Source organism: Sphaerodactylus townsendi, linkage group LG03 (assembly GCF_021028975.2).
Source record: "Sphaerodactylus townsendi isolate TG3544 linkage group LG03, MPM_Stown_v2.3, whole genome shotgun sequence".
Taxonomy (NCBI): domain Eukaryota; kingdom Metazoa; phylum Chordata; class Lepidosauria; order Squamata; family Sphaerodactylidae; genus Sphaerodactylus; species Sphaerodactylus townsendi.
In genome coordinates this window covers 14,283,914-14,308,907 of record NC_059427.1, presented here as the reverse complement: position 1 = coordinate 14,308,907, position 24,994 = coordinate 14,283,914, and the positions used below count along the sequence as shown (strand labels likewise).

Here is a 24,994-nt window from a genome sequence, read left to right as displayed (position 1 = left end):
TGAGAGGCTGGACTCTGCCCTGGTTTCTGCAATATGGAAACCCGCAAGTCTTTTGTGCCTCCCTTTCCAGTCCTCACCATCCGTGAGCAGGATGATGGCATGGCGGATTTTATCCCAGTGCTTATTGTTAGCTGCATGGTGGCTAATCATCATGCGGTAGACAGCCATCAGTGCTGCTTGGATATTGGTCCCTGTTGCGTTGCCATGATCTGCAAGAGGAAACAAACAGACCCACCAGCCGAGTTGTATGCACTTCTATTTTGCTACCTCCCAAACTTAAAAAACCAGTTTTTTAAAAAAATTACTTCAATACGCATAATAAGCACAGACATATACACAAAACATAAACTTTCATATTCTTACAGTTTGGGTGAAGCTTACTGTCTCAAATGACATTTTAAAAGATTACATTGCTTTGTCTTTTCAGTATATCCTCATAGCGAATAACATATTTATTATAACACATATATTGCCTAGATCTTTCTTCTATTTTGGTTTCACTTTAACTTTCTCCTTCTTTTTCAGCTGTATAATCAAAGACGACATCCCACTTATCTTGAAATTCTGAAATTGATCTGTTACGTATAAAAGATGTTAGCTTTGCCATATTTTGTGAATTTACTTATCCATTCATTCAGGTTCGGATAGTTCTCTGCCTTTCATTTAGCTGCATGTATTACTCTTGCTGCCATCCATATGTACTTGAATAATTTGATACATGTTTTTGGAATATGTATCACTCGGGCCAGGACTTGTACAGCCCTGGCCCCTGCCTGGTGGAACACTCTACCTCCAGCTATCCGGGCCCTGCGGGATCTCGGTGAGTTCCGCAGGGCCTGTAAGACGGAGTTGTTCCACTGGGCTTTTGGAGTGTCTGGCCGCTGATGTGCCCCCTCCCCCTTTTCCCTCCCCTCCCCTCCCCTCTCCCTTCTTCCCCTCCTTCCCCCTCCCTCTACTTTAGTTTCCTGTGTTGAGGTCCCTTACCACCTATGGGACCCTCTCTCCCCGGTTTTTTTGAGAGGGTTTTAATAAGAATTTTGTTACGGACGCTGTTTTTATATGCTGATCGTTCTGTTTTAAATGGTTTTAATTGTATGTTGTTTTAATCTGTTGTTCACTGCCCAGAGCCCTTCGGGGGTAGGGCGGTATAAAAAACTCAAAAATAAATAAATATATAAAATATTCCTTGATACAATATTTAACAGGGCTTGGACAGATTTATGGAGGAGAAGTCAATCTATGGCTACCAATCTTGATCCTCCTTGATCTCAGATTGCAAATGCCTTAGCAGACCAGGTGCTCGGGGGAAGCAGCAGCAGCAGAAGGCCATTGCTTTCACCTCCTGCATGTGAGCTCCCAAAGGCACCTGGTGGGCCACTGCGAGTAGCAGAATGCTGGACTAGATGGACTCCGGTCTGATCCAGCAGGCTATTTCTTATGTTCTTAACAGCATGTTTTCCAGAACCATGATGGGATGGGATCTGTGAACAGCCTATATCCAAGCTTACATAAAATCTTGTCATTAGGCTTGGCAAGGCTGCAGTCAATAGGTACTCCCAAGCAATTCCCAGACCCCGAGTTTTAAAATAAATAATAATTTAGGCCTTTATTGGCATTCCATATTATAATAACACAATTGTCCATAAAAAAAACAGATAAATACGTCAAACATATACACATAGTGACAGTCCCGTGTGTAACGTTTGCAGTTCAGACTCTTATCAATAGTATAGTGAGTTTTAAAATAGAATCAGAACCCGCTGCTGGCTGTTGATACCTTCATATTTCATGTCGTTCTTCATCTTTTCAATAACCAGGTCTGGGTCTTCAGCTATATCATCAAAGGTGTCAACTATTGTCTTGGGCTGGCTGGCGTAAGAGAACAAGGCGAACCTGATGGGCATTTCGAAGCTGGCAATCTGGAAGTGGGAATGACAGAAGGGGCATGAAAGTAAATCAGGGTAAGGAGAGAAAGGAAGGGATCTGTGGAAATCCTATGATCGGGATCCCTTTTCCTGCTATTGAGTGTATGTGTCACGCACCGTGAGCTTGCTTCCAACTTATGGCAGCACTATGAATTAAATTATCTCCAAAACATCCATTCCGACCGGGACCATAAAATACAAGTACCCTTTTATCCCAGTGTGTCCCTCCCCACTGCAACCGAGGTCTCGAGTTGAAACTCGAGTTGAAAATGTCCACCTCCTTTCCACGAGCCCGGGATCAGCTCAGCGGCTCTTTTGTTGATAGTTCTCTGATTGGCTGTTGCTTTGGGGTGGGAACATGAACGAGTGTTCCCTTTTTTCCCCCTGTCACGGCTATGTAGCCATGTAGCCGCATAGCCACAAAGCATAGAGCTTCGTGGCCAAGAACAGCACACAAAAAAGGCACATTCCAGTTTTCTCCTTTGCATGGTTGTAGCTGTGTATCCAAGAAGAAAACATTTTTTAAAAGGAGTGTTCCTGCCCACCCTGAGTCGCCCGCTCTGAGCATGCCCAGGCCACTGTGTGCTGTGATTGGCTGACAGCTTGAACAGAGACTTAGGGAGGGAAAAATAACCCGGGATATGGTGACGATTCCCCATGATACTGGCCTCATCCCAGGTTCATCAGAAACGATCTACTTCCTGGTGATTTTTGAAAATCCCAGGATGAGGAGGATATCACAGGGCAGGGCCGGGACAGAGCCGAATTTGGCCCGGGAGCTGTGGGCAGTCCTTCCTTGAACTGGGATGTCTACCATGAGTATCCCATGGGGAATCAACCTATGTGTAAAGGATTCAGTGGTGTTGATGAGCGGGTCAGCCGCCTGGCCTTGACTACATTCCACAACCCGGGCGATGGGCCAGCTTCTGCGGCGGAGACCTTATCTCTGCGAGGGAGATGAGTCCTCCGTTCCCATGGGAAGCCGGGAGGGGGATGGGATGGATAGAGTTATAACCTGTGCTTCTGGCGGGAAATGTTATTCCTGCCACGGCGTGTACATGAGCTTTCTAAGATGTCTGAATAAACGGTCTTTTACACCCAAAAGCCTTTTATTTCTGCTTCTATGGAATTCCTTACATTGTGGCAGGAATCCATCGTTCATCTATCTTCCTAGTGCAGTGGACCTCTGGTGTCTTGGCATGGAGAGGTTGAATATTCCTGTGGAAGGTTCGGTAGCCCCCAAAGAGGGCTCCGAGCTCTCCCTTCTGGATTTGGAGGAACCGGCGGGAGAACGGGTCTCGCTGGTGACTCTTTCCCGTCCTCGTATCAGCACGAGTCTTCCCTTACTCCGTTGGAACGAGGGACGTGAAGACGACCATGGGGACTTACATGAGTCGTTTGGGGCGCTGTCTATGGATCGAGCGCCTGTGGATCGGATATCTACCCGTTTCGTATGGATTACAAACCTCAGATGCAACCTGTCACGGAGGAGACGGGCCTGACCACCTTTCATGCGGCAACACAGGAGTCCATTGAACGATTCCTGGACTCGTATTTTGGTGATGCTCCCAAAGATCCACCGTGGCATAGCACTGGGGCCCGTCCGAAGACCACCGGTGAAACTGGGACTATACCGGGATTGGGAGGGGTATCCGCACCGTCTTCCGATCGGAACCCCCAGATCCCGGACCAGCGGCTGCATCTGAGATGCCCCGTGGAGCCACCGGGTGGGCACGACGTCCTGCGTTCAGATGAAGAGGAGTCCGGAGAAAGCCTGCACTCCCATCCGGATCTATTCCCTCTCCCATCGAAAGAGAGCTGGGATGAGGAAGTGGGCCGACTGCGAGATGCCCAAGAAGCATGGGCCCGTGAACGGCAGCTATGGGAAGAGGAACGAGAACAGCTGCAGCAAGAGCGTGAAAACCTGCAAAGAGACCGGGAACAGCAGCGCAAAGAAATCCAACTCGAATTGGACCGTACCAAAGACGCGCTGCAACGGCAATATGCGCAGAATCTATCAGTCCATGATAAGGTCCTGGAACACTCCAAACTGAACTTACAGCGTCAACGCGAAAGCGTTCAGGCCTTGCGCACGCAAAGTGAACTTACTGCAGCTGTTCAACGGGACGAACTGGCTAAATTGGAACGAGAGAAAGCAGCTTTGCATGCGCACCAGGATGCGTTGACTCGCAAGGAGAGAGAGCTGGCTGCCTTGGAGAGGGAACTGAAGAAGCAGCAGAACAGGACAACCCAAGTTGGAGTCTACGCTGTCACTGGTACAGCCGGCGCCAGAGGGGCGACGCTGCTGGGTCCTGCCACCTCCCAAGGACTGGCTCCCACCGGAACGCCAGCGGCACCGGCGTTGGTACCTCCACCTCCACCGATTCCGGCCCCCCCTGCGCAACCGCTGCCTCAACCTGCTCAACCTGCGCAACCGCTGCCCCTGCGGGCGCCCAGGGCCGTGGAGAGGGGATACTACAGACCTCCAATACCTGCCCGTTTCGATGGGACCGCTTCCAAACTTCCCTACTTCATCTTGCAACTCGATGCCCACATGGAGGACTATGACGATTTATACCGGTCTGAGCGTGAAAAAATACGGGACATCGGCTCAGTCCTGGATGGGGCAGCAGCCGACTGGTTTGTGACTCTTTTGAACCTGCAAGATGAAGATACTCGCGACGGTGCCCGTGATTCCTCCAAGCCTTAAGGGCTCGCTTCCAAGATCCGGGTGCTGAAAATGAAGCTATCCGCACCATCAAATCTATTCAGCAAGGCAAACCGCTTCGCTTGCAGAATTTGCCCGTGAATTTCGTGCGGCGGCTGCTCGACTCCCTCCTGAGTGGCCTGAGCGCATGAAATGCTAATACTTCTCGGATGCTGTCGACGCAAGTTGCGTGAAACGGTGTTTTTAATTCGGATTCCCCGCACTATCGCTGATTGATCAATTGGGATCCCAGGTGGCGCCTCGCTTGAATACGCCGTGCCGGGGGCCGCCCACGCCCAAAACCCGCCACTGCGACCACCAAGCCAAGCCCAGCCGCCCCTACCGAGACCACCACCGAGCGCCGTCGCCGTCTGGGATTGTGTCTTTACGGCGGGGGACCAGGTCATCTAGCTGCCAGCTGCCCGAAAAAACAGAAGCCAACCGCTCCGGCCGCTGCCAAGCATCCCCATCTGCCAAGCCACCACGCAAATCCGGGCCGCCCCAACAGGCTCGGCCCAAGGCAGTTGTCGAAAGCGACCCAGAGGAGGGGGAAGCAGCTGTTTGCCTTTCTTCAGCCCCCATGGACATGGGTTCGACTCCAGACATCGGTGAGTGAAGGCAGCGCTCCCATGACAATCCATGCGCTTCTGGCCAACCCCGCTAAGCATACTCGTATTATAGCCTCAGCCCTTGTAGATTCTGGCTGCTCCCATTGCTTAATGCGGCCCCAGGTGGCGGAGGAACTAGGTCTAGACCAAGTCCCCCTGGCTAAGCCCATACCATTCACCCAAATGGACGGCAGTCCTCTCGGGAGCGAAGGACCAGCCCAGTTCAAAACGCAACCGGTTCTCCTCCGCTGTCTTCGACCATTGGGAGAAAATTAGTTTTATTCTGGCGCCAGTGGCCAAACACTCCATAGTTCTGGGCATGCCATGGTTGTTGTTGCATGAACCAAAATTCATTTGGAAAGAAAAGGATCTTAGAATTCACTGACCCTCCCTGGGCGGTGAACACATGAATTGGGGGGAAAACTCGCTTCTCCTGACACACCGGGCCTCTGGCTTCATCAGCGATGCACGCTCTAATTGCTCCCGATTCTACCGGCATTCCACCGGCTTACCAAGATTTAGCCAGAGTATTTCAGGAGCAAGAATGCGATCAGTTGCCACCCCATAGAGACACTGACTGCAAAATCGTAATACAGCCAGGGGCTTAACTGCCCAAAGGTAGAATCTACCGCGATGAGTCCCAATGAGGAGAAGGAACTGTGCCTTCTTAGACAAGAACCTCGCCAAGGGTTCATAATGGGCGGGCTACCAAACACACACATGCTGCTCCTGTATTGTTTGTAAAAAAGAAAGATGGCTCTTTACTGCTCTGCACAGATTACCGAGGACTCAATGCAGTCTCTCTGTCCAATAAATACCCTTTGCCATTAATCAAGGACCTTTTAGACGCATTGGGCAAGGGACGCATCTTTACTAAGTTGGACTTGAGAGAAGCTTACTACAGGGTCAGAATTGCAGAAGGCTATGAACACTTGACTGCATTTAACACGAAGTTTGGACAGTTTGAATACTTAATAATGCCATTCGGGTTAAGTGGGGCCCCCGGAGCTTTTATGGCCCTTATCAACGAAGTTCTCCATGATTTATTGTACAAGGGAGTAGTTGTGTACTTAGATGACGTTTTAATTTATTCGCAAACCATGGAGGAGCATGAAGCGTTGGTTCGGGAAGTTTTGAAACATTTGCTCAACAACTCCCTCTTTGCCAAACTTTCGAAATGCTGTTTCCACCAAACCTCTATTGACTATTTGGGTTACCGGATCTCGCCCGAGGGCCTACAAATGGATCCTGCTAAGATTGATGCAGTCCTCCAATGGCCTGCCCCCACCAACCAAAGGGAGCTCCAATCTTTTCTGGGTTTTGCTAATTTCTATCGTGACTTTATACCCCAATTCGCTGAACTGACTCTCCCACTCACAGACCTCTTACGCACTAAGGGTAAAGATCCACTGACTGCCAAACCCGGGGCCCCCCTTTCCTGGTCTAAAGAATGTCAGACAGCCTTTCAGCTTTTAAAATCTGCTTTTACTACCGAACCTATCCTGAAGCACCCTGATCCAGATCTCCCATTTGTGGTTCACGTGGATGCCTCGGACAAAGCGCTTGGAGCAGCCCTGTTGCAGAGAAATAAAGATGATAGGCTGGTTCCGTGTGCTTATTTATCAAAGAAATTCTCCGGTGCTGAGCTCAACTGGACTGTAAGTGATAAAGAGACTGCGGCCATCAAAGTAGCACTCTCCACTTGGCGCCACTGGCTGGAGGGGGCTAAACAGCCCTTTCAAGTTTGGTCGGATCACAAGAACTTGGCCGCCCTCTCCACCCCCCTCAAGATGTCCGCGAAGCAACTTCGTTGGGCCGATTTCTTTTCTCGTTTCTCTTTCACGGTCCATTTTTTCCCCGGGAACACCAATAAACTGGCTGATGCTACTCGCTACGCCTACCGAGGTGGAGCTGCCTTACGGGACATTCCGCACTGTTCTCCCCCTCCCAATTGGGGCTGGCTGTCACCCGATCTCAGACGTCCACCCCTCCTTCTCCGCCCATTCCCAGCCTGGTCTCTCCTTTCCTACGGGAACTCGAGGAGGCGGGGCTGCACGAGCCACCGGCGGAGGAAGGTGACTCCCACTTGCTTGAGAATGGTGTTTGGCGGCGGGGGGATTGTTGGTACGTGCCTCCCCCCCTCCGTAAGCAGGTTCTCGAGGCCTGTCATGATGCCCGCTCGGCTGGACATTTTGGCTGTCTGTAAACACTGCATTTGGCCCGCCGTCAGTTTTGGTGGCGCGCGATGCGCAAGGACATTGAGACGTATATTAAAGGTTGCTCTGTTTGTGCGGAAGCCAAGAACGTTCCGGGAAAACCCCATGGTCTATTGAAACCTCTCCCGGTGGCCTCCCGCCCCTGGGAAGTCATCTCCATGGATTTTATTACAGATTTGCCAGAAAGTCATGGCAACACGGTCTTGTGGGTGGTGGTGGACTTATTTTCCAAACAAGCCCATTTCATCCCATTTGCTTCCATCCCCTCCGCTCCTAAGTTAGCGCGTCTGTTCATTCAGCATATTTATCGTCTACACTCCGCCCCCGTTAAGGTGGTCTCCGACCGCGGGCCCCAATTCATTTCAAAGTTCTGGAAAGCTTTTCTAGGTTTGTTGGGGGCCGCCCCGGCGGGACCTTTTCAGATTACTAAAGTGATTAATGATGTCACTGCCCGTTTGGACTTGCCTAATTCTCTTAGTAATATCCATCCTGTCTTCCATTCCAGTTTACTCAAGGAGGCTCCCGTTTCCGATGCCTGGCACGACCCGCCGGAGAGACCCCCACCGACTATTATTGATGGCCACAAGCATTACGAAATTGACGCCATCCTGGACTCTCGCTTTAATCGCAAACGCTTACAATATTTAGTCTCTTGGGTGGGGTATTCCTCTGGGTATAATCAATGGGTCTATTCCGAAAATATTGACGCCCCCGCCCTCATTTCTGCTTTCCATCGCACCTTTCCGCACAAACCTGGGGGGGGAGAAGTCTTTTTTAAGGGAGGCAGAGTGTAAAGGATTCAGTGGTGTTGATGAGCGGGTCAGCCGCCTGGCCTTGACTACATTCCACAACCCGGGCGATGGGCCAGCTTCTGCGGCGGAGACCTTATCTCTGCGAGGGAGATGAGTCCTCCGTTCCCATGGGAAGCCGGGAGGGGGATGGGATGGATAGAGTTATAACCTGTGCTTCTGGCGGGAAATGTTATTCCTGCCACGGCGTGTACGTGAGCTTTCTAAGATGTCTGAATAAACGGTCTTTTACACCCAAAAGCCTTTTATTTCTGCTTCTATGGAATTCCTTACACTATGCCAGATAAATATGTGGAATCAGGGCCAGGAGCCTCATTTTCACACAATCCCTCACTGACCTTGTCACACTTGTGCTGTGTGAACAGGCATGATGTTTGTCCCGTACCAAAGCTTGTCTGTACAAACATACCCTTTCAATGATGATTTCCAGAGAATTTTTAAAAATCTCAAAGTTGTCTCTGGTGACGCTGTGGGAGGCATCAGCAAGCAAGTAGATATGCAGGAAACTGTCTTGGGACAGGATAAGTTTTCGTCCTAAAGACTTGTCTGATAAAGAGAAGGAAGGGGGAAAAATCCCTATAATTTGCTAGTCCAAAATTTCCAGGTAGCAACCCACCACACATTTTGTACCTACCTACCTACCTACCTACCTGCCTGCCTGCCTGCCTACCTACCTACCTACCTACCTACCTGCCTGCCTACCTGCCTACCTGCCTACCTGCCTGCCTGCCTACCTACCTACCTACCACCCACCCACCCACCCACCCACCCACCCACCCACCCACCCACCCACCCACCCACCCACCCATCCATCCATCCATCCATCCATCCATCCATCCATCCATCCATCCATCCATCCATCCATCCATCCATCCATCCATCCATCCATCCATCCATCCATCCATCCATCCATCCATCCATCCATCCATCCATCCATCCATCCATCCATCCATCCATCCATCCATCCATCCGATCCATCCATCCATCCATCCATCCATCCATCCATCCATCCATCCATCCATCCATCCATCCATCCATCCATCCATCCATCCATCCATCCATCCATCCATCCATCCATCCATCCATCCATCCATCCATCCATCCATCCATCCATAGGTTGTTGGCATTGCTAAACTGTCTCACCAAAAGAAAAAGCCAAAATTGTAACTTCATTTGCTACATGCTGGACTTTGTCTTTGTTTTAGAATAGGCACGGTAGGCACTAGGACCCAAATGCAGTATTCTGAAACAGTCCAGCATGTGGCGAATGAAGTTACAATTTTGGTTTTTTCTTGTGGTGAGGCAGAGTATAGCTCATCAAAAGAACGAAAACACCAGTGCTATCTATCACTGAACTGCACTGAGCTTATTAGAAACACACAGAAGATCATAAATTTTTTTTTAAATACACAAAATATAAGGAACTTTTATATTTTATGACTACACATCAGAGCTCAGCGGGTTTGAATGAGGAAACGATCAGCATGAAATCAGGGACCATCAAAGAACTGATAGGCTACAAAACAAAGGTTCTCCTATACTTTTTCATCTATTAGGACACAGGTGTCAAACTCGCGGCCCTCCAGATGCTATGGACTACAGTTCCCAACATCCCCTGCCAGCATGATGCTGGCAGGGGATGATGGGAACTGCAGTCCATAACATCTGGAGGGCCGCGAGTTTGACTCCTGTGTATTAGGAGGTTTTGGGACCTACTGATTAGACAGCAGCGTCGTAGGCCACTGGCAGAGAAAATTATTGGGCTTTCCCCAAGCCCCTGGTTCTCAAGGTCATCCAGATTCGCCCACTTTTCCCTGAGATTGAATAAAAGATTCTAAAACTGAGCCCTAAGAATATCTTATTCACATTAAGACCAGAGGCCAGGACCAGATTGGTAATTTCACTCGCAGGGAAATTTCCTGGAGGGCCACTAGTTTCCAGGGTCAAGCATAACCAAGTGTAACCCCCATGCTCAGAATGGGTTGACCCAGATAGGGATGGAGACTCAAAGTTGAAGAGCTCCTGTAGTTTGGAGGAGACAAGGCTACCAGACTTGGACCTTGATTGGTATAAGCCCTTAACACCTTGTTAAGGGTTTTTTATGTTTGTAATGGGTGAGAGTTCTCCTGGAAACCTTCATCATGTCGAATCTTGTTCACAAAGCCCTTGGAGTCTTCAGGAGCCAACCCACTTGCAGGAAGAACTGGACTTGGCAATATCAGAAGACTGTAACTAGAAGGACTTGAAAATGCAACCTGAACAGGACCTTGAAGTGTGATGTTAAATGTTGATGTTTGATGTTATATGTTAAGAAAGTAAACCATTTTGTTTTTAAAATTTGTTGTTGCAAACTCATTCCAAGTTCTGCCCCACAGAACCCACAGATAGAGGTTACACAAGCTCTAGAAACTCTGCCAGAGAAGCAGGGTACATTTGGCTCAGACTGTTCATTGGTGTTAGTTCACCCATTTCTCTTCTCTAACTGCTGCCAGATTTCAGAAGGAAGCCATGGGTATCCTTACATGCAGTGCTAGTACTGTTGAGCTGACTCACCCCTGTAGCGCTGGTTTACAGCGCTACAGGGGCCGTTCAGCTTGGCTTGCTTCAGGATCATTTTCACTTCCCAGTCTGCTGGGGCCTGGAAAAAAATATGTGTACAGTGAACCTAGGCTACGCAGATCAATTCACCTGGAGAAAATGGCTTCCGTAGAGGGTAGAGTCTATAGCGGGGGTAAGGGGTGGGTGGGGAACTTTTCTGAGCCTGCTGATGTAACCCCCATGCTCAGAATGGGTTGACCCAGATAGGGGTGGAGACCCAAAGCAGGAGAAGGCTGCAGAGCTCATGTAGTTGGGGGAGAGAAGGCTACCAGACTCGGACCTTGGTTGTATAAGCCCTTAACACCTTGTTAAGGGTTTCTTTTTGTGGTTGTAATGGGTGAGAGTTCTCCTGGAAACCTTCATCATGTTGAAGCCTGTTCATCAAGCCCTTGGAGTCTTCAGGAGCCAACCCACTTGCAAAGAAGAATTGGACTTGGCAGTATCAGTAGACTGTAAATATAAGGACTTGAAAATGCAACCTGAACAGGACCTTGAAATGTGATGTTACATGTTGATGTTATATGTTATACGTTAAGAAAGTAAACCATTTTGTTTTTAAAATTTATTGTTGCAAACTCATTCCAAGTTCTGCCCCACAGAACCCACAAGCTGAGGTTACACTGACACATTTGGAATTCTGAACATGGCATGGTGGAAGTGGCAACAAAATGGCTGCCACAAAATCGCGACTGCAGGAGGTGTAGCCAACCACAAAATGATCGCCACAGCTTAATTTCAGAACCACCGTGGTGATCCTTGTGACGTGGTTGCAGCTCCTGGCAAAGCAACTGTGATGAAGTTATTCTGTAACCGAATCAGGTAAAATCACATCAGCCTGACAAGGGCTTTGATCTCCGGATAGGAAACCAAATGGCTTCAAATTACCCAAAAGAAAGCCACTAGCCAAACAGCCATATGCAGCAAAGAGGCTAGGTTACTGCATGGCAGGAAACGGAGTTTTCCTGGGCACCAAGGAACAAAGAAAGTTCGATTCTAATCCAGGCTGAGCTAGAAAGAGCATCTCTGAGCTCAGGGGGCTGAGGCAAGCCTGCAGGAACCGTGCTGTTAGCTGTATCAAAATGTGTTATTGTTTTCTGTTTCTTTTCAATAAAATAGTTGAGAACTCAGCTGGTTTCAGAGGCCGTTTCCGCATGGCCACGGTGGGGGTTGGGTCGGCGTACATGAAACTACCGGGACACTGCGCCGTCACCCGATCGACGTACCTTCCCTGCGACCGTCCGGTGCATCGCCGAGGCCAGGGGACATGCCCCCCCTGCCCTGCATGACTGCTCCGGAGTCGCAGGGCAGGGGGGCGTGTCCCCCGGCCTCAACGATGCACCGGACGGTCGCAGGGACAGTAAGTCGATTGGGAAAGGGGGAGGGATGGCGCCTTCCAGCCGCTGCCGTTCGCACAGAAGCGGTCGGAAGCCGCTGTTTCCCAAAAACCTCGCTCGGGGAGCGAGGTTGGGAAACAGCGGCTTCGCGCCGCTGGGGAAGCGCGAGGGCGGCGCGGCTGTGAAGCAACTGTGCCCCCCATGCGAACAGCTCCCTGGGGACGGTGTTTTTGCCGTCCCCAGGGCGCTGTATTCGGCCCGTGCGGAAAGGGCCAGAGTATCTGGATAAAAGAACCCAGGATTTATCTCTCTCTGGCCTGTTTCTGTGAGATGGTGGCAGTTGTGGGACATTTTGAAAAATCTGCACAGTCACACAATTATCCAATAGTAAATTAGAAGCTTTGCTGGTCAAACCCTACCTGGCCCCTCAGTTTCCTAAAAAGACTCGGGTCTGTGTCAGAAAGGGTGCTGGTGAGCACCATTTTGGGGACTACTAGTCAATGGCATTATATCCCACTGAGGTACTTCCTCTCCCCAAACCCCACCTTCCCCAGAGTTGGCAACCCTAAGTGAACCTCTGACCCAACGGCTGATCAGATCACCTTTCAATCTCGGTTTTAGGGCCTACCTTGAGCAGGCCTAAAGTTATGGCCTCACTAACCCAACAGAACAAAAGTTTAGACAGCTCAGACTTACCTTGGGGCAAACCAGAGTCCTCAGGCCCAGGGGACAGCACACTCAAAACATTGGTCAATGAGGCTCCAAATTCAGCTCCAACATCTTCAGCCCGATCATACGAGTAAGGAGCTGTGAAGGAGAGAGAGGGGATATCCATTGTGGGACAAAATTACATAACTTGGGTCCTCAAAGAGGGGTGGAATCAGTGGTGGGATCCAAACATTTTAGTAACAGGTTCCCATGGTGGTGGGATTCAAACTATGGCGTAGTGCCAATGGGGATGGGTGGGGCACAATGGGGGCGTGGCCGGGCATTCTGGGGGTGGGGAATTCCTGGGCAGGGCTGTGGCAAGGACGCAGCCGCTGCGCCGGTCCTTGGGCGGTAAACAAATGCACGCAGGTGCAGGCTGCCATGCACGCCGGTGCACCTCCTGCTAGACTGCTTCAAGTTCTGCGTGCTACTGCTGAGAGGAGGGCGTAACTAAGGCAAAAATCATGTGGCAAAATCACCAATTAGTAACCCCCTCTCGGCACATGCAAATAATTAGTAACCTACTCTCGGGAACCTGTGAGAACCTGCTGGATCCCACCTCTGGGTGGAATCCATTGGTGTTGGAACTGAAAGGAAAAGAAATAGGAACCAAGTTCTGCAAGATGTGAAGGAAGACCCAGAACAGATTCTTTGGGAGTCAAATCAACTTAGAGCTTTTCTGGGAAGCAGTCATGAGCCAGACAAGAGGTAGAAAGAAAAATAATTCTAGTAAAGGGAAAATCAATCACTTCTAATAGTGACCACAATCTCAGTGACAGCGGGGGGATTCAGCAGGTTCGCACCACTTCGGCAGAACCGGCTGTTAAAATGGTACTTGTGAACAATCAGTTGTTAAATTGTCGAAGGCTTTCACGGCCGGAATCACTTGGGTGCTGTGCGGTTTCCGGGCTGTATGGCCGTGTTCTAGCAGCATTCTCTCCTGACGTTTCGCCTGCATCTGTGGCTGGCTTCTTCAGAGGATCCTCTGAAGATGATCCTCTGAAGATCCTCTGAAGATTCTCTGAAGATGCCAGCCACGGATGCAGGCGAAACGTCAGGAGAGAATGCTGCTAGAACATGGCCATACAGCCCGGAAACCACACAGCACCCAAGGTTGTTAAATTATTTGAATTCCCACCACCGGAACCGGTTGTTAAATCTACAGCAATGATTATATATGCGGGTGACCAGTGAAGGGTTTCCTGATGCCTATTTGCTTCTTCCCAAAAGCAAAGAGCCGATCCTGTCTTTCCCCCACCTTGGTGGAGCAGTGCCCGTGTTGGGATTTTGCAAACGACTGTCACAACTCAGTCATAAAAGGGTTAACTGATTATACGTAAACAAGTTGCTGAAGTCGCTATTTGTGACCTGATCTATTGATCAGCTTGCGTGTTAGCCAACACTTGGTTTCTTTGTCTGACCGGACGACAACATGTGAGACAGCAGATAGGTAGCAAGAGGTAACCAAATGCCTAGTAATGTAGACAAATAACCGGAAAGAAAGTTATTTCTTATTTTATCTCCATGTAACCCTCTCTTATAGCTCGTAAACGTATAAATAAAAAGCAATTGAGAATCTATCTCTTCTGTTCTATGCTTGGGCTGTCTTGCTAGAATATATGACTGGGGTCAGCGGTGGGATCCAAAAATTTTAATAACAGGTTCCGATGGTGGTGGGATTCAAACAGTGGCGGCGCCGCACACTCGCACCTCCAGTCCCTATTGGGCAGGGAGGTTGCTTTAGTAACCCCTTCTCGGCACTCAGAAAAAAATTAGCAACCACTTCTAGAGAATTGGTGAGAACTGGTTGGATCCCACCTCTGATTGGGGCATCTTGCTAGAATCAACTCCCCACATTTATATATCCAACAGCTGGACAACCAGCAAGAGGGCTGGGGGTGGAGATATGGGGACGTGGGGGAGATGCTGACAGGGCATCATATAACTTCTGGTAAAAAAACAAAAGCGACTCTAGAAATTGTGGCTCTAGATATCAGCAAGAACTCTATGGTTTTACCATAGAGTTTCTGAAGATTCCTAAAGACAGAACCCAGCAGCTGTTATTTTCAAAAAGTGGCCAATGCAGTCTGTGGTGGGATCCAAAAATTTTAATAGCAGGTTCTGATGGTGGTGGGATTCAAACAGTGGCGTAGTGCCAATGGGCCTGAGCAGGGCAGGACGGGGGCGTGCCCAGGCATCCAGTGGGCAGGGCATTCTTGGGCGGGGCTGTGACAAGGACGCAGGGCACATGCGCCCCAGGTGCAGTTCCCTTTAACTTGGCTATTACTGTGCCAAGTGCATTACTGTGCACTTGGCACAGCTGCAAAGTGCATTACTGTGCCATGGGGGAAGGGGGCCACAGGGGGTTCTGGGGGGCGATTTTGCATTTCCCACTTGATGAGATTTATTGTACCCAGGGACAGTGATTACCCCTTTGTCCCTATTGGAGTTAATCATTAACAACCGGTTCTCCAAACTGAGAAAATTTTAATAACCGGTTCTACCGAATAGGTGCGAATAGGCTGCATCCCACCTCTGAATGCAGTAGACAATGGGAGCAGGGGGAGGTCATCCCCTTCGGGGATGAGGCGGCCTATAAATTTAATAAATAAATTTAAAAAATCAAGAAAGTCAACATATTTTGAAAATAAAAATGCAAACACAAAAAGGATAGGAAAGACCATGAAGATGGAGGGAGAAGATGGTCAGAATGCTTACCTCTGCAACTGGTTTCGGCTCCTGACCATTCGCCCTCTGGAGTGCAGATGTGCTGGGATGATCCTATCAAGTCCAGCCCTTTTAGACACTGGAACGAGACCCGATCACCGAGACGATTATGCCCGCCGCTGGAAATCGCTCCTGGCGGGATGGGGAGACTTGGGCAATGCCCCGCTGGAGACAGAGCAAGACAGCATGTGCACAACATGGGGAGAGAAATCACGAAAATCGGGAGGAATGTGCATAAGCATGGCCATGTTGAGAATTCCAACCTTCCAGCCTGCCACGAAACAACACCTCTGCCAAGCACTGTAGCACCTAGGCCCATTCCGCACATGCAGAATAATGCACTTTCGATCCACTTTCACAACTGTTTGCAGAAGGATTTTGCTAGTCCGCACAGCTGCAAAGTGCACTGAAAGTGGATTGAAAGTGCATTATTCTGCGTGTGCGGAAGGGGCCATGGGTTTGCCATTTTCCCACCTGTGCCGGGAAAAACACCACCCTCGCTCAGCCCCAACCCCGCATCCTCAATGATTTGATGAGTAGTATCCTGTGGAGGAGACATTTTAAACTTATCTCCCACATTGGGCATTTCCCCACTTACCTTTGCTGCCCTTTGCTGCGCGCTACTCTCAGCGTGCGTCATCTCTGGCGCGCGCCCGGGCATCCCCACGACCCCGCGCTCTGCGCAGGGTCATCAAAAGGCGCCGTTTCGAGGAGGCCGGGGATGCCGCGCGCTGAGGGGGTGCGAGAGCGGCAGCGTCGGGGTGGCTGCGTTGTCACCGCCCCTGTAGTGGGGAGTGCCGGGGGACCCCGCGCTACTTGAGGAGAGTAGCGCGGGGCTTAAGGTAAGTGGGGAAAGGGCCATTGTTCCCCCCATCGTAGTTTCAAAGCTGCTTTTATACCACTCTGAGGATATTTTTTTCCTCAGCAGGGAAAAGTAGCTAGGTGGTGAGAACTGGCAAGGGAGGGGGGCTTTGCACAGGGAATAGGTAAGAAGCTCACCCCCAGCTGGCCCCCCTCTGAAACCTGCAGCTCCAACAGGAATAACCAGTAAAAGGAAAATCATACCCATTGAAATGAACACAGAACATACGTGTAGTTTAAGTCTCTTTGCTCTTAGGGCAGCACTTTGCGAAAGCACAGCACATAGCATGTGTGCTAACAGCTCTCTCTTTCTCCTACCGAGGGCAAATCTCTGTCAGGAAGCATCAGAGGCCTAGTGGGAATTCACCTCCGTCATCGCAGACTGGGGAAGTTCCATTCCAACGGCCGTTGGACTGGCAGTGCCGCTGAGCTGAACCGTGGAGTTGGTAGCCATCGAAACACTCAAAATTCAAGACGCTGCCAACAGGGTGCGCACTTAGCCGTGGGCCAAATAAGCCATTTTCGAAGGCGCGCTGAGGAGGACAACGCATGTCTGCAGTGGAGAAAATTAGACCTCAGAATGGCCAGGATGGTGTAGTGATTAGAGCAGTGGTTCCCAACCTTTTCGAGGTCAGGGTACCCTTGACCTCACTCTTCATATCTCACTGTACCCCTGCCGCCACCCCCCACCTTCCCCTCCCATTGCTCCTGCTTGCCACCCCCCCACCTTCCCCTCCCAGGGTGAAGGGAAGCCCGGGGGGGGGGGGTGGCGGCTGCTGACCTTGTGGCAGGCCCTGCCCCATGGGCCAGCTCCATGTCCTTGTTGGCACTGGTGGGAGACACTACAGAAATGAGAGGGGGGGCAGTAGTGTTGCCGCGGTACCCCTGGGACATGCTCATGGTACCCCAGGGTACCATGGAACTCTGGTGGAGAATGGCTGGATTAGAGTGTCAGACTAGGACCTGGGACAACCGGGTTTCAAGCTCTGCTCTGATACAGACACTCACTAGCTGACCCTGGGCTAGGGGTAACAACCTCCAGGTGGCAGCTAGATATATCCCACTATTACAACCGAGTTTCAAGTGACAGAGATTGGTTCATTTTGGGAGCTGGACTCTATTGGTTGTAGGTAACAGTAGGTATCAACATATCAGTGGGTATCAAGGTATTGCTCTGACCTGGATGGCCCAGGCTAGCCTGATCTTGTCAGATCTCAGAAGCTAAGCAGGGTCAGCTCAGCTCTGGTTAGTACTTGGATAGGAAGTCCAGGGTTTCTGTGCAGAAACAGGCAATGGCAAACCACCTCTGTGAAGGGCAACGGGTATATTTGGAATATTTAATCCTGTCAAGCAAAGTAACAGGCGGAAATGTGGGTTGTGTGGCACATCGAATTAGAATAGTTATCTGTCAAAAGACCAGCCGTTTTACCACAGAAGTTCACTAAAACATAAGCAGAACTTTACTTAACCTGAGAGAGATAGTTACATTATACACACAGTATCACATAATAGTTACGTGCATGACTAATGGTTTGTTACAATATCTTATAGTCTAGTCAGAGCACATTTCTATGGTTTACAGCAGTATACAGAGCACACACAGCACATCTTTTCTCTCAGTCAGTCAGGCAGGCAGGCAGTCTCCTAGTGTGTGGTGAGGGAACAGAACACTACCAACGGATTTTAACTGTCACCCTTGGAATGTTCGTGCAGCTTCCCAGAATTCCATGCTGCTCTTGCTGCTGCATGCTATGCAAAAGGGGACGGTACACACCAAAGTGAAAATGAAGAAAACTGGTACCAACAGGCTACAATAATGACTTCAAAAAATTAGTTCTCCCACTGGAGTAGCAATTTACTTGTAAGTAACCAAAATAATTTTATAATTTTACAAACAGTAACAAAGTGTTTTGGAAAAATTGTTTACATTCTCCCATTGGAGTAATATACCGTGTTTCCCCGAATATAAGACAGTGGCTTATATTAATTTTTGCTCCCAAAGATGCGCTATGTCTTATTTTCAGGGGATGTCTTATTTTTCTGTGTTCTGTTCCTCGGGCATACTTCTAAACAAAAACTTTGCTATGTCTTACTTTCGGGGGATGCCTTATATTTTGCACTTCAGCAAAACCTCTACTATGTCTTATTTTTGGGGGATGTCTTATATTCGGGGAAACAGGGTATATAAACACAAGTTAGAACGGCACGGCAATGTAATCTAAATATAAATATAACAGCTAGCCAGATTCTACATAATTAACTAACTGGCCTCGTTAAACTTCACGGCTGTTAAAGGCAGGTCAGGGTTTTTCAAAGTACAATAATGGTTACAATCAGGGAGGACAGCGCTCTGCAATTAGTTTATTCTTATGCCTCTCGAAATGTCCTAGCTGCTGCTGCTGCTGCATGCAAAGCTAGGCTGGAAATGCCAACACTCTGTTCATCTCTTGCCTTGAAAACCCAGCCTACAGCCATACCACCCTGAACACGCCCGATCTCGTCTGATCTCGGAAGCTAAGCAGGGTCGGGCCTGGTTAGTACTTGGATGGGTTGAAAACCCTGTGAGAGGTTGCCACAAGTCAATTACCACTCGACAGTGCTTTACATATGCATACTTCAACATACTAGGGTTGCCAGCTCTGGGTTGAGAAATACCTGGAGATTTTGGAGGGGGAGCCTCAGGAAGGGGGCGGGGGTTGGGAGAGGGAGTTCAGTGGGATATATGTTGGCATAGAGTCCATCTTCCAAAGTGGCCTTTTTCTCCAAGTGAACTGATCTGTCACTTGGAGATTAGTCGTAATGGAAAATCTACAGCTACCACCTGGAAATTGGCACCCCTAAATAGTGATATAAGCAACCGCCCAAATAGTAGATTCACTTTGCACTTATTGGGAAGATACGTAGCGCTCTCTCGCTCTCCCCATACTCACATGCTCTCCCCAAACCCAGAGCCATCTTAACAGCATTATGGGCCCCCGAGCAAAGCAGTGCACTGGGGCCTCAACCTGGACAGCCACTCCAGGAACAAAAATGTAGTGTGTGAGATACATACACAGAGGCCAAATTCCCAATGACAATTTAATCTAGATACAACCAAGTTTCAAAAGAATCGGCACCTTTTCATCCAGGTTCCAACATGCTCACTGCAGCATGGTTCTAGTGAAGACGTCTAGGCCTGCCCCTTGGGGGGATGCCTGCTGTCAGGGGTGCAATTGTTAAGCTAGCAGCACCAACATTTCAGAGTATCTTCAGGAGACCCTCGTGATGATAGCACCCAGGTTTGGTGAAATTTGGTTCATGGGGGCCAAAGTTATGGACCCTCAATGTGTAGCCCCCATCTCCTATTAGCTCCCATTGGAGTGTTTTTTTCAAAAAGGTGCATATACAAGCAGGTCCAGGAAAATCCCATGATAAGAGGGGCAGGGAGCACCAGAAACGGGACTGATCTGTGTTCCCTGGTTCAGCAGTGGGGAGATCGCAAGGAAACCTGGATATTTCAGGTGACTATCCTAGGATTAATTGTCAGTGGGAAATCACCCATACATGCATGTGTGGTTGCAGAGGTGATTGTAAGAACATAAGAACCAGCCAGCTGGATCAGACCAGAGTCCATCTAGTCCAGCTCTCTGCTACTCGCAGTGGCCCACCAGGTGCCTTTGGGAGCTCACATGCAGGAGGTGAAAGCAAGGGCCTTCTGCGGCTGTTGCTCCTGAGCACCTGGACTGTTAAGGCATTTGCAATCTCAGATCAAAGAGGATCAAGATTGGTAGCCATAAATCAGCTTCTCCTCCATAAATCTGTCCAAGCCCCTTTTAAAGCTATCCAGATTAGTGGCCATCACCACCTCCTGTGGCAGCATATTCCAAACACCAATCACACGTTGCGTGAAGAAGAAGTGTTTCCTTTTATTAGTCCTAATTCTTCCCCCCAGCATTTTCAATGTATGCCCCCTGGTTCTAGTATTGTGAGAAAGAGAGAAACATTTCTCTCTGTCAACATTGTCTACCCCATGCATAATTTTATAGACTTCAATCATATCCCCCCTCAGACGTCTCCTCTCCAAGCTAAAGAGTCCCAAACGCTGCAGCCTCTCCTCATAAGGAAGGTGCTCCAGTCCCTCAATCATCCTCGTTGCCCTTCTCTGCACTTTTTCTATCTCTTCAATATCCTTTTTGAGATGTGGCGACCAGAACTGAACACAGTACTCCAAGTGCGGTCGCACCACTGCTTTATATAAGGGCATGACAATCCTTGCAGTTTTATTATCAACTCCTTTCCTAATGATCCCCAGCATAGAGTTTGCCTTTTTCACAGCTGCCATGCATTGAGTTGACATTCCCATGGAACTATCCACTAAGACGCCCAAATCCCTTTCCTGGTCTGTGACTGATAGCACTGACACTAAACCCGGTGGTTTAGTGACACTAAACCAGGCGGATGCCAATGTTATCATAAAAATCAAAGTTAATATTGTTCATTTTCTTTAGTAAAACACATGCCAAACATGCGTTTTCGAATAACAAGCATTTATAGTTTAGCTTAGTCTAGTGTAGTATTTATTTATTTATTGACAGCAAGTCACAACATACATATTGCTGTCAATAAATAAATACTACACTACACTGAGCTACAAATATTTGTTGTTGGAAACTAAAAATATTTGTTGTTGGAAAATGCATAGTTAGCCCATTTGCCCATGTGTTAAGACAACCCTTTCCATACCCAGAGGGAGAGAGAACTGTGTCCAGGGCACAACCTGCCCGTGTGCGCCCCCCGCCCATGCCTCACCCATGCCCCTGGGAGGGGGCCTGGGGTGATTTTCCACCCCCTCATGACACCAATGGCCCGTGCCCGGGGCACAGCGCCCCCCACCCCATTGCAGCTTTGCCACTGGCCCATACGTGTAATTATTGATATTTATGTGACCACAGTGAGGGACAAGGGGCAGTGAATTGGATATACAAGCTGCCTTTAAGCCCATTAAACCCACTAGCCTTTTCACAAACTTCAAGATAACCAGCAAGCTTCACATACCTCGGCATGATGCCCGGGTCACAGCTTTGCCGGACAGGGAATGCATGGGAGTCCAGTTCCCATCTGACTGACAGATCCGGCTTCGCACTGGGTAGGTATAGGAGCCATCTGGGCAGGAATAGGTGAGGATGCTACCTTGGCGATACCCATCTGAAAGTGACACAGTGCCCCCTTGTATAGACACCTGTGTTGAGCATGATGGGGTTGAGTCAAGCAGAGGCTCTTCTGTTGTGACACCTGTAGCAGGTGGGGAAAGAGAGTCATTTGCAGAGGTTATGTTTAAAAATTAGGATTTGACTCTTCCTCAGTGCTTATTTTCAGCCGCATCCTGGCTGCGGTGCAGCCTTAAGGACAGTGCCTCAGGGAACATGCAAAGTGCCTTCTTAAAACTCAGATCTGGGGAAAGAGGAGCAGAGCTTGAAATGAGACACTTTGGAGGGGGAGGAAAGGGGCTTCTCTGCTGCCCCCCCTCCCCATACATCTCTGAGCTTTGTCTGTGCTGGGGTTAACAACATTTTTTCAGGAATCTGCTTTACGGCTACTTCATAGATTTTTTTGCAGTACTGTGTTCTCTCTCTCCGAAAATACAAGAACTTCAAAGTATCTGATGAAGCTGAGGGCAGAAGATTCAGGACAGACAACCTAGATCTGGAAACCCTATCCCTCACCCCAATCTCCCACCAGTAGTGAGGGGAGACCTCGGAACCCTAAACTAGATCCAAAATACAAGCTGGAATACGATGTGTTTTGTGGTTGGCCGCTCAGTCGAAATTTTGCCCAAGTTTTGAAAAATAATGAGAATTCTTGGTATGGTCATTCATATCAGAAAGAAACATAAGCAGAGAAAAATTGTGAATAATGGTTGAATGTCACTTTTTAAAACCCTACCCAAGAAATGTTGGCGGCACTTGCTTCTGTCCTTGTTACATTTGTCCCCTTTCCACTAGTGCAGAGTATATTGGAAGGTGGGGACTATAAATATAATCAGACAAAACTCTTTGATTAACCAGGAAATGCAAGCTGCCGGAGAAAAACGGCAGAAAGGACTGGATAAGAAGAGTTCGGATTTATATCCCCACTTTCTCTCCTGTAGGAGACTCAAAGGGGCTGACAATCTCCTTGCCCTTCCCCCCTCACAACAAACACCCTGTGAGGTAGGTGGGGCTGAGAGAGCTCCGAGAAGCTGTGACTAGCCCAAGGTCACCCAGCTGGCGTGTGTGGGAGTGCCCAGGCTAATCTGAATTCCCCAGATAAGCCTCTACAGCTCAGGCGGCAGAACTGGAAATCAAACCCGGTTCCTCCAGATTAGATACACGAGCTCTTAACCTCCTACGCCACTGCTGATCCCTGGAGGAAATAGTAACCTTGCTAAAGCAGCTCACCAAAAACAGCAGGGTTGTATCATTTCAAATCACTGTATTTTTTTTTACTGAATAGTCTTTACCTTGTATACTTTGTATAAAAACACAAGTCCAGTGGCCCTTAAAATAATAGAAATTATTCAAGCATAAGATTCCACAAGCTCACTTCATCAGATGCATGAAATGTTCATCCATTAGGCAGATACATTTATAAAAGCGGCAAATGGAAAGGCAGGAAGGGGGTAGAGATAGGATTGCCAGGTCCCCCTGCAGCAAATGCAAATGGGGCTAAGGTTGTCAGACCCAGGTTGAGAAACTCCTGGAGATTTGGAGTGGAGTCTGGGGAAGATACATTGGGATTTTGCAAGCATCTGTCACAACGCAGTTATAAAAGGGTTAACTGTTTGTATGTAAACAGTGTGTATGTATATAAACAAGTCACTGGTTATGACCTGATCTATTGTTCAGCTATTGGTCAGTCAGATAGCCATGGTTTGCAAGTTAGTGAGCACATACATCCGAAGTTATAAAGTTAACTCTGTTTCTTTGGCCCCTTCCGCGCACGCAAAATAATGCGTTTTCAAACCACTTTGACAACTGTTTGCAAGTGGGTTTTGCTATTCCGCACAGCTTTAAAGAGCACTGAAAGCAGTTTGAAAGTGCATTATTCTGCATGTGTGGAATGAGCCTCAGTTTAAGCAGGCACGACACCCCCAACCCCACGAACCCGAGCATGAGACAGCAGATAGGTACCAAGATGCAACCAAACGTACAGTAATGTAGATGTGTAACAGGAAAGAAAGGATTTCATATTTTATCTCCATATAACCCTCCCTTTGCAATTAGTACACTCATATATAAAAAGCAACTGAGAATCTGTCTCTTCTGTTCTACTCTGATAATATATATATATATAGAAACCCAACAAGATACAATACCATAGAGCGTGGGGAAGATACGCCATAGAGCCAACCCTCCAAAATGTCCATTTGTTCTTGGAGAATTTATTTCTGTCATCTGGAGAGGAACTGTCATTTCAGTGGGACCAACAACTTTTTCAAGTATAAGCCTTCAAGAGTCAAAGGCTGATTCCGCATGGGTCAAAAACAGCAGTTGAAAACGGTGTGAAAATGGTGTAAAAGGGTTTAAAACAGTGTAAAAGGGTTTAAACTGTTTTCACACCGTTTTCACACCGCTGTTTTTGGCCCATGCGGAATCAGCCAAAGCTCTTGTCATTAGACACAAGTAATGGGTGAGAACAACCTCTCTTAATGGTTGATAGGCAACGTATGATTAACCTAAAATCAGACCTCATCAAGGGAAGAACCAGGTGAAACCCAATAGGCAGATGCAGTTGCCAGGTACCCGTCATGGAAGTCTTCACAGATATTACAGAATATATCACTAGTCTTTTATCCCTCTTGCGTACAACTCTTTTCCTCGATCCCAACACACAGTTATATCTGCCAGTTAAGTCATTTCAGGCATCTGATGCAATAGGCTCCATTCCCTTAAATTTCACTCCCTGATTAATCTGATACTTTCTCTGTCTGCTACTCTTCTGGAAAAGAATGACAGAAAGGTAGGGAGGATTGGGGAAGAGGAAAGGCTAAAAAAGTAATAAGACTATGGAGCCAACATCCAGTTCTAGGGAACTCTGAACTTTGGTCTCTGTTTTGTAATATTTTGGTTAGTCTCAGGATCAACCTATTGCACTGCTGTTTGGGGAATTTTTCCATGGATCGGGAGGCAACCCGAAAGCCAGAGTATAGATGAGGAAGAAAGCACATCAGAAAAAGGTTCAGGTTAAAAAAAAAGGGATGAAGAATTAAATGGGAGAGGGAAAGGGGAAAGAGGGAAAAGAAGCCAGAGAATCTAGGGCCGTTTCTGATTCTGCTCCCACTGTCCCTTGGATACACTCCACAGACTTCCCAGCCCAGCAGTGGCAAAGGTTTGACTACCTGCCAAAAGGATGAAGGTGCAGAGGGAAAGGAGCATGGTCTGGCCTCCGCTTCCAACTGGCATCCACTTGTGTTTCCTGCAGCTGCAAAGTGGGAATCTCCGACTCAAACTTTCCAGCTACCGAGTGGAGGTTGAGCAGCTGCT

At 48.6% G+C, this 24,994-nt stretch overlaps 1 protein-coding gene across 1 annotated transcript in view; it reads right to left on the bottom strand.

Annotated features, from left to right (window-relative positions):
* Positions 1-24,994, bottom strand: part of CFB (complement factor B) — an 86,960-nt gene extending 61,966 nt beyond the window's left edge. Inside the window, exons 1-8 of the mRNA XM_048487245.1 lie at positions 24,850-24,994; positions 21,528-21,764; positions 16,861-17,046; positions 15,624-15,797; positions 12,894-13,004; positions 8,675-8,811; positions 1,778-1,919; positions 78-209 (exon numbers count right to left, since the gene is read on the bottom strand). Of these exons, the coding sequence (XP_048343202.1) occupies positions 78-209; positions 1,778-1,919; positions 8,675-8,811; positions 12,894-13,004; positions 15,624-15,797; positions 16,861-17,046; positions 21,528-21,764; positions 24,850-24,913 (1,183 nt within the window). The 5' untranslated portion in view covers positions 24,914-24,994. The remainder of the gene's footprint in view (positions 1-77; positions 210-1,777; positions 1,920-8,674; positions 8,812-12,893; positions 13,005-15,623; positions 15,798-16,860; positions 17,047-21,527; positions 21,765-24,849) is intronic.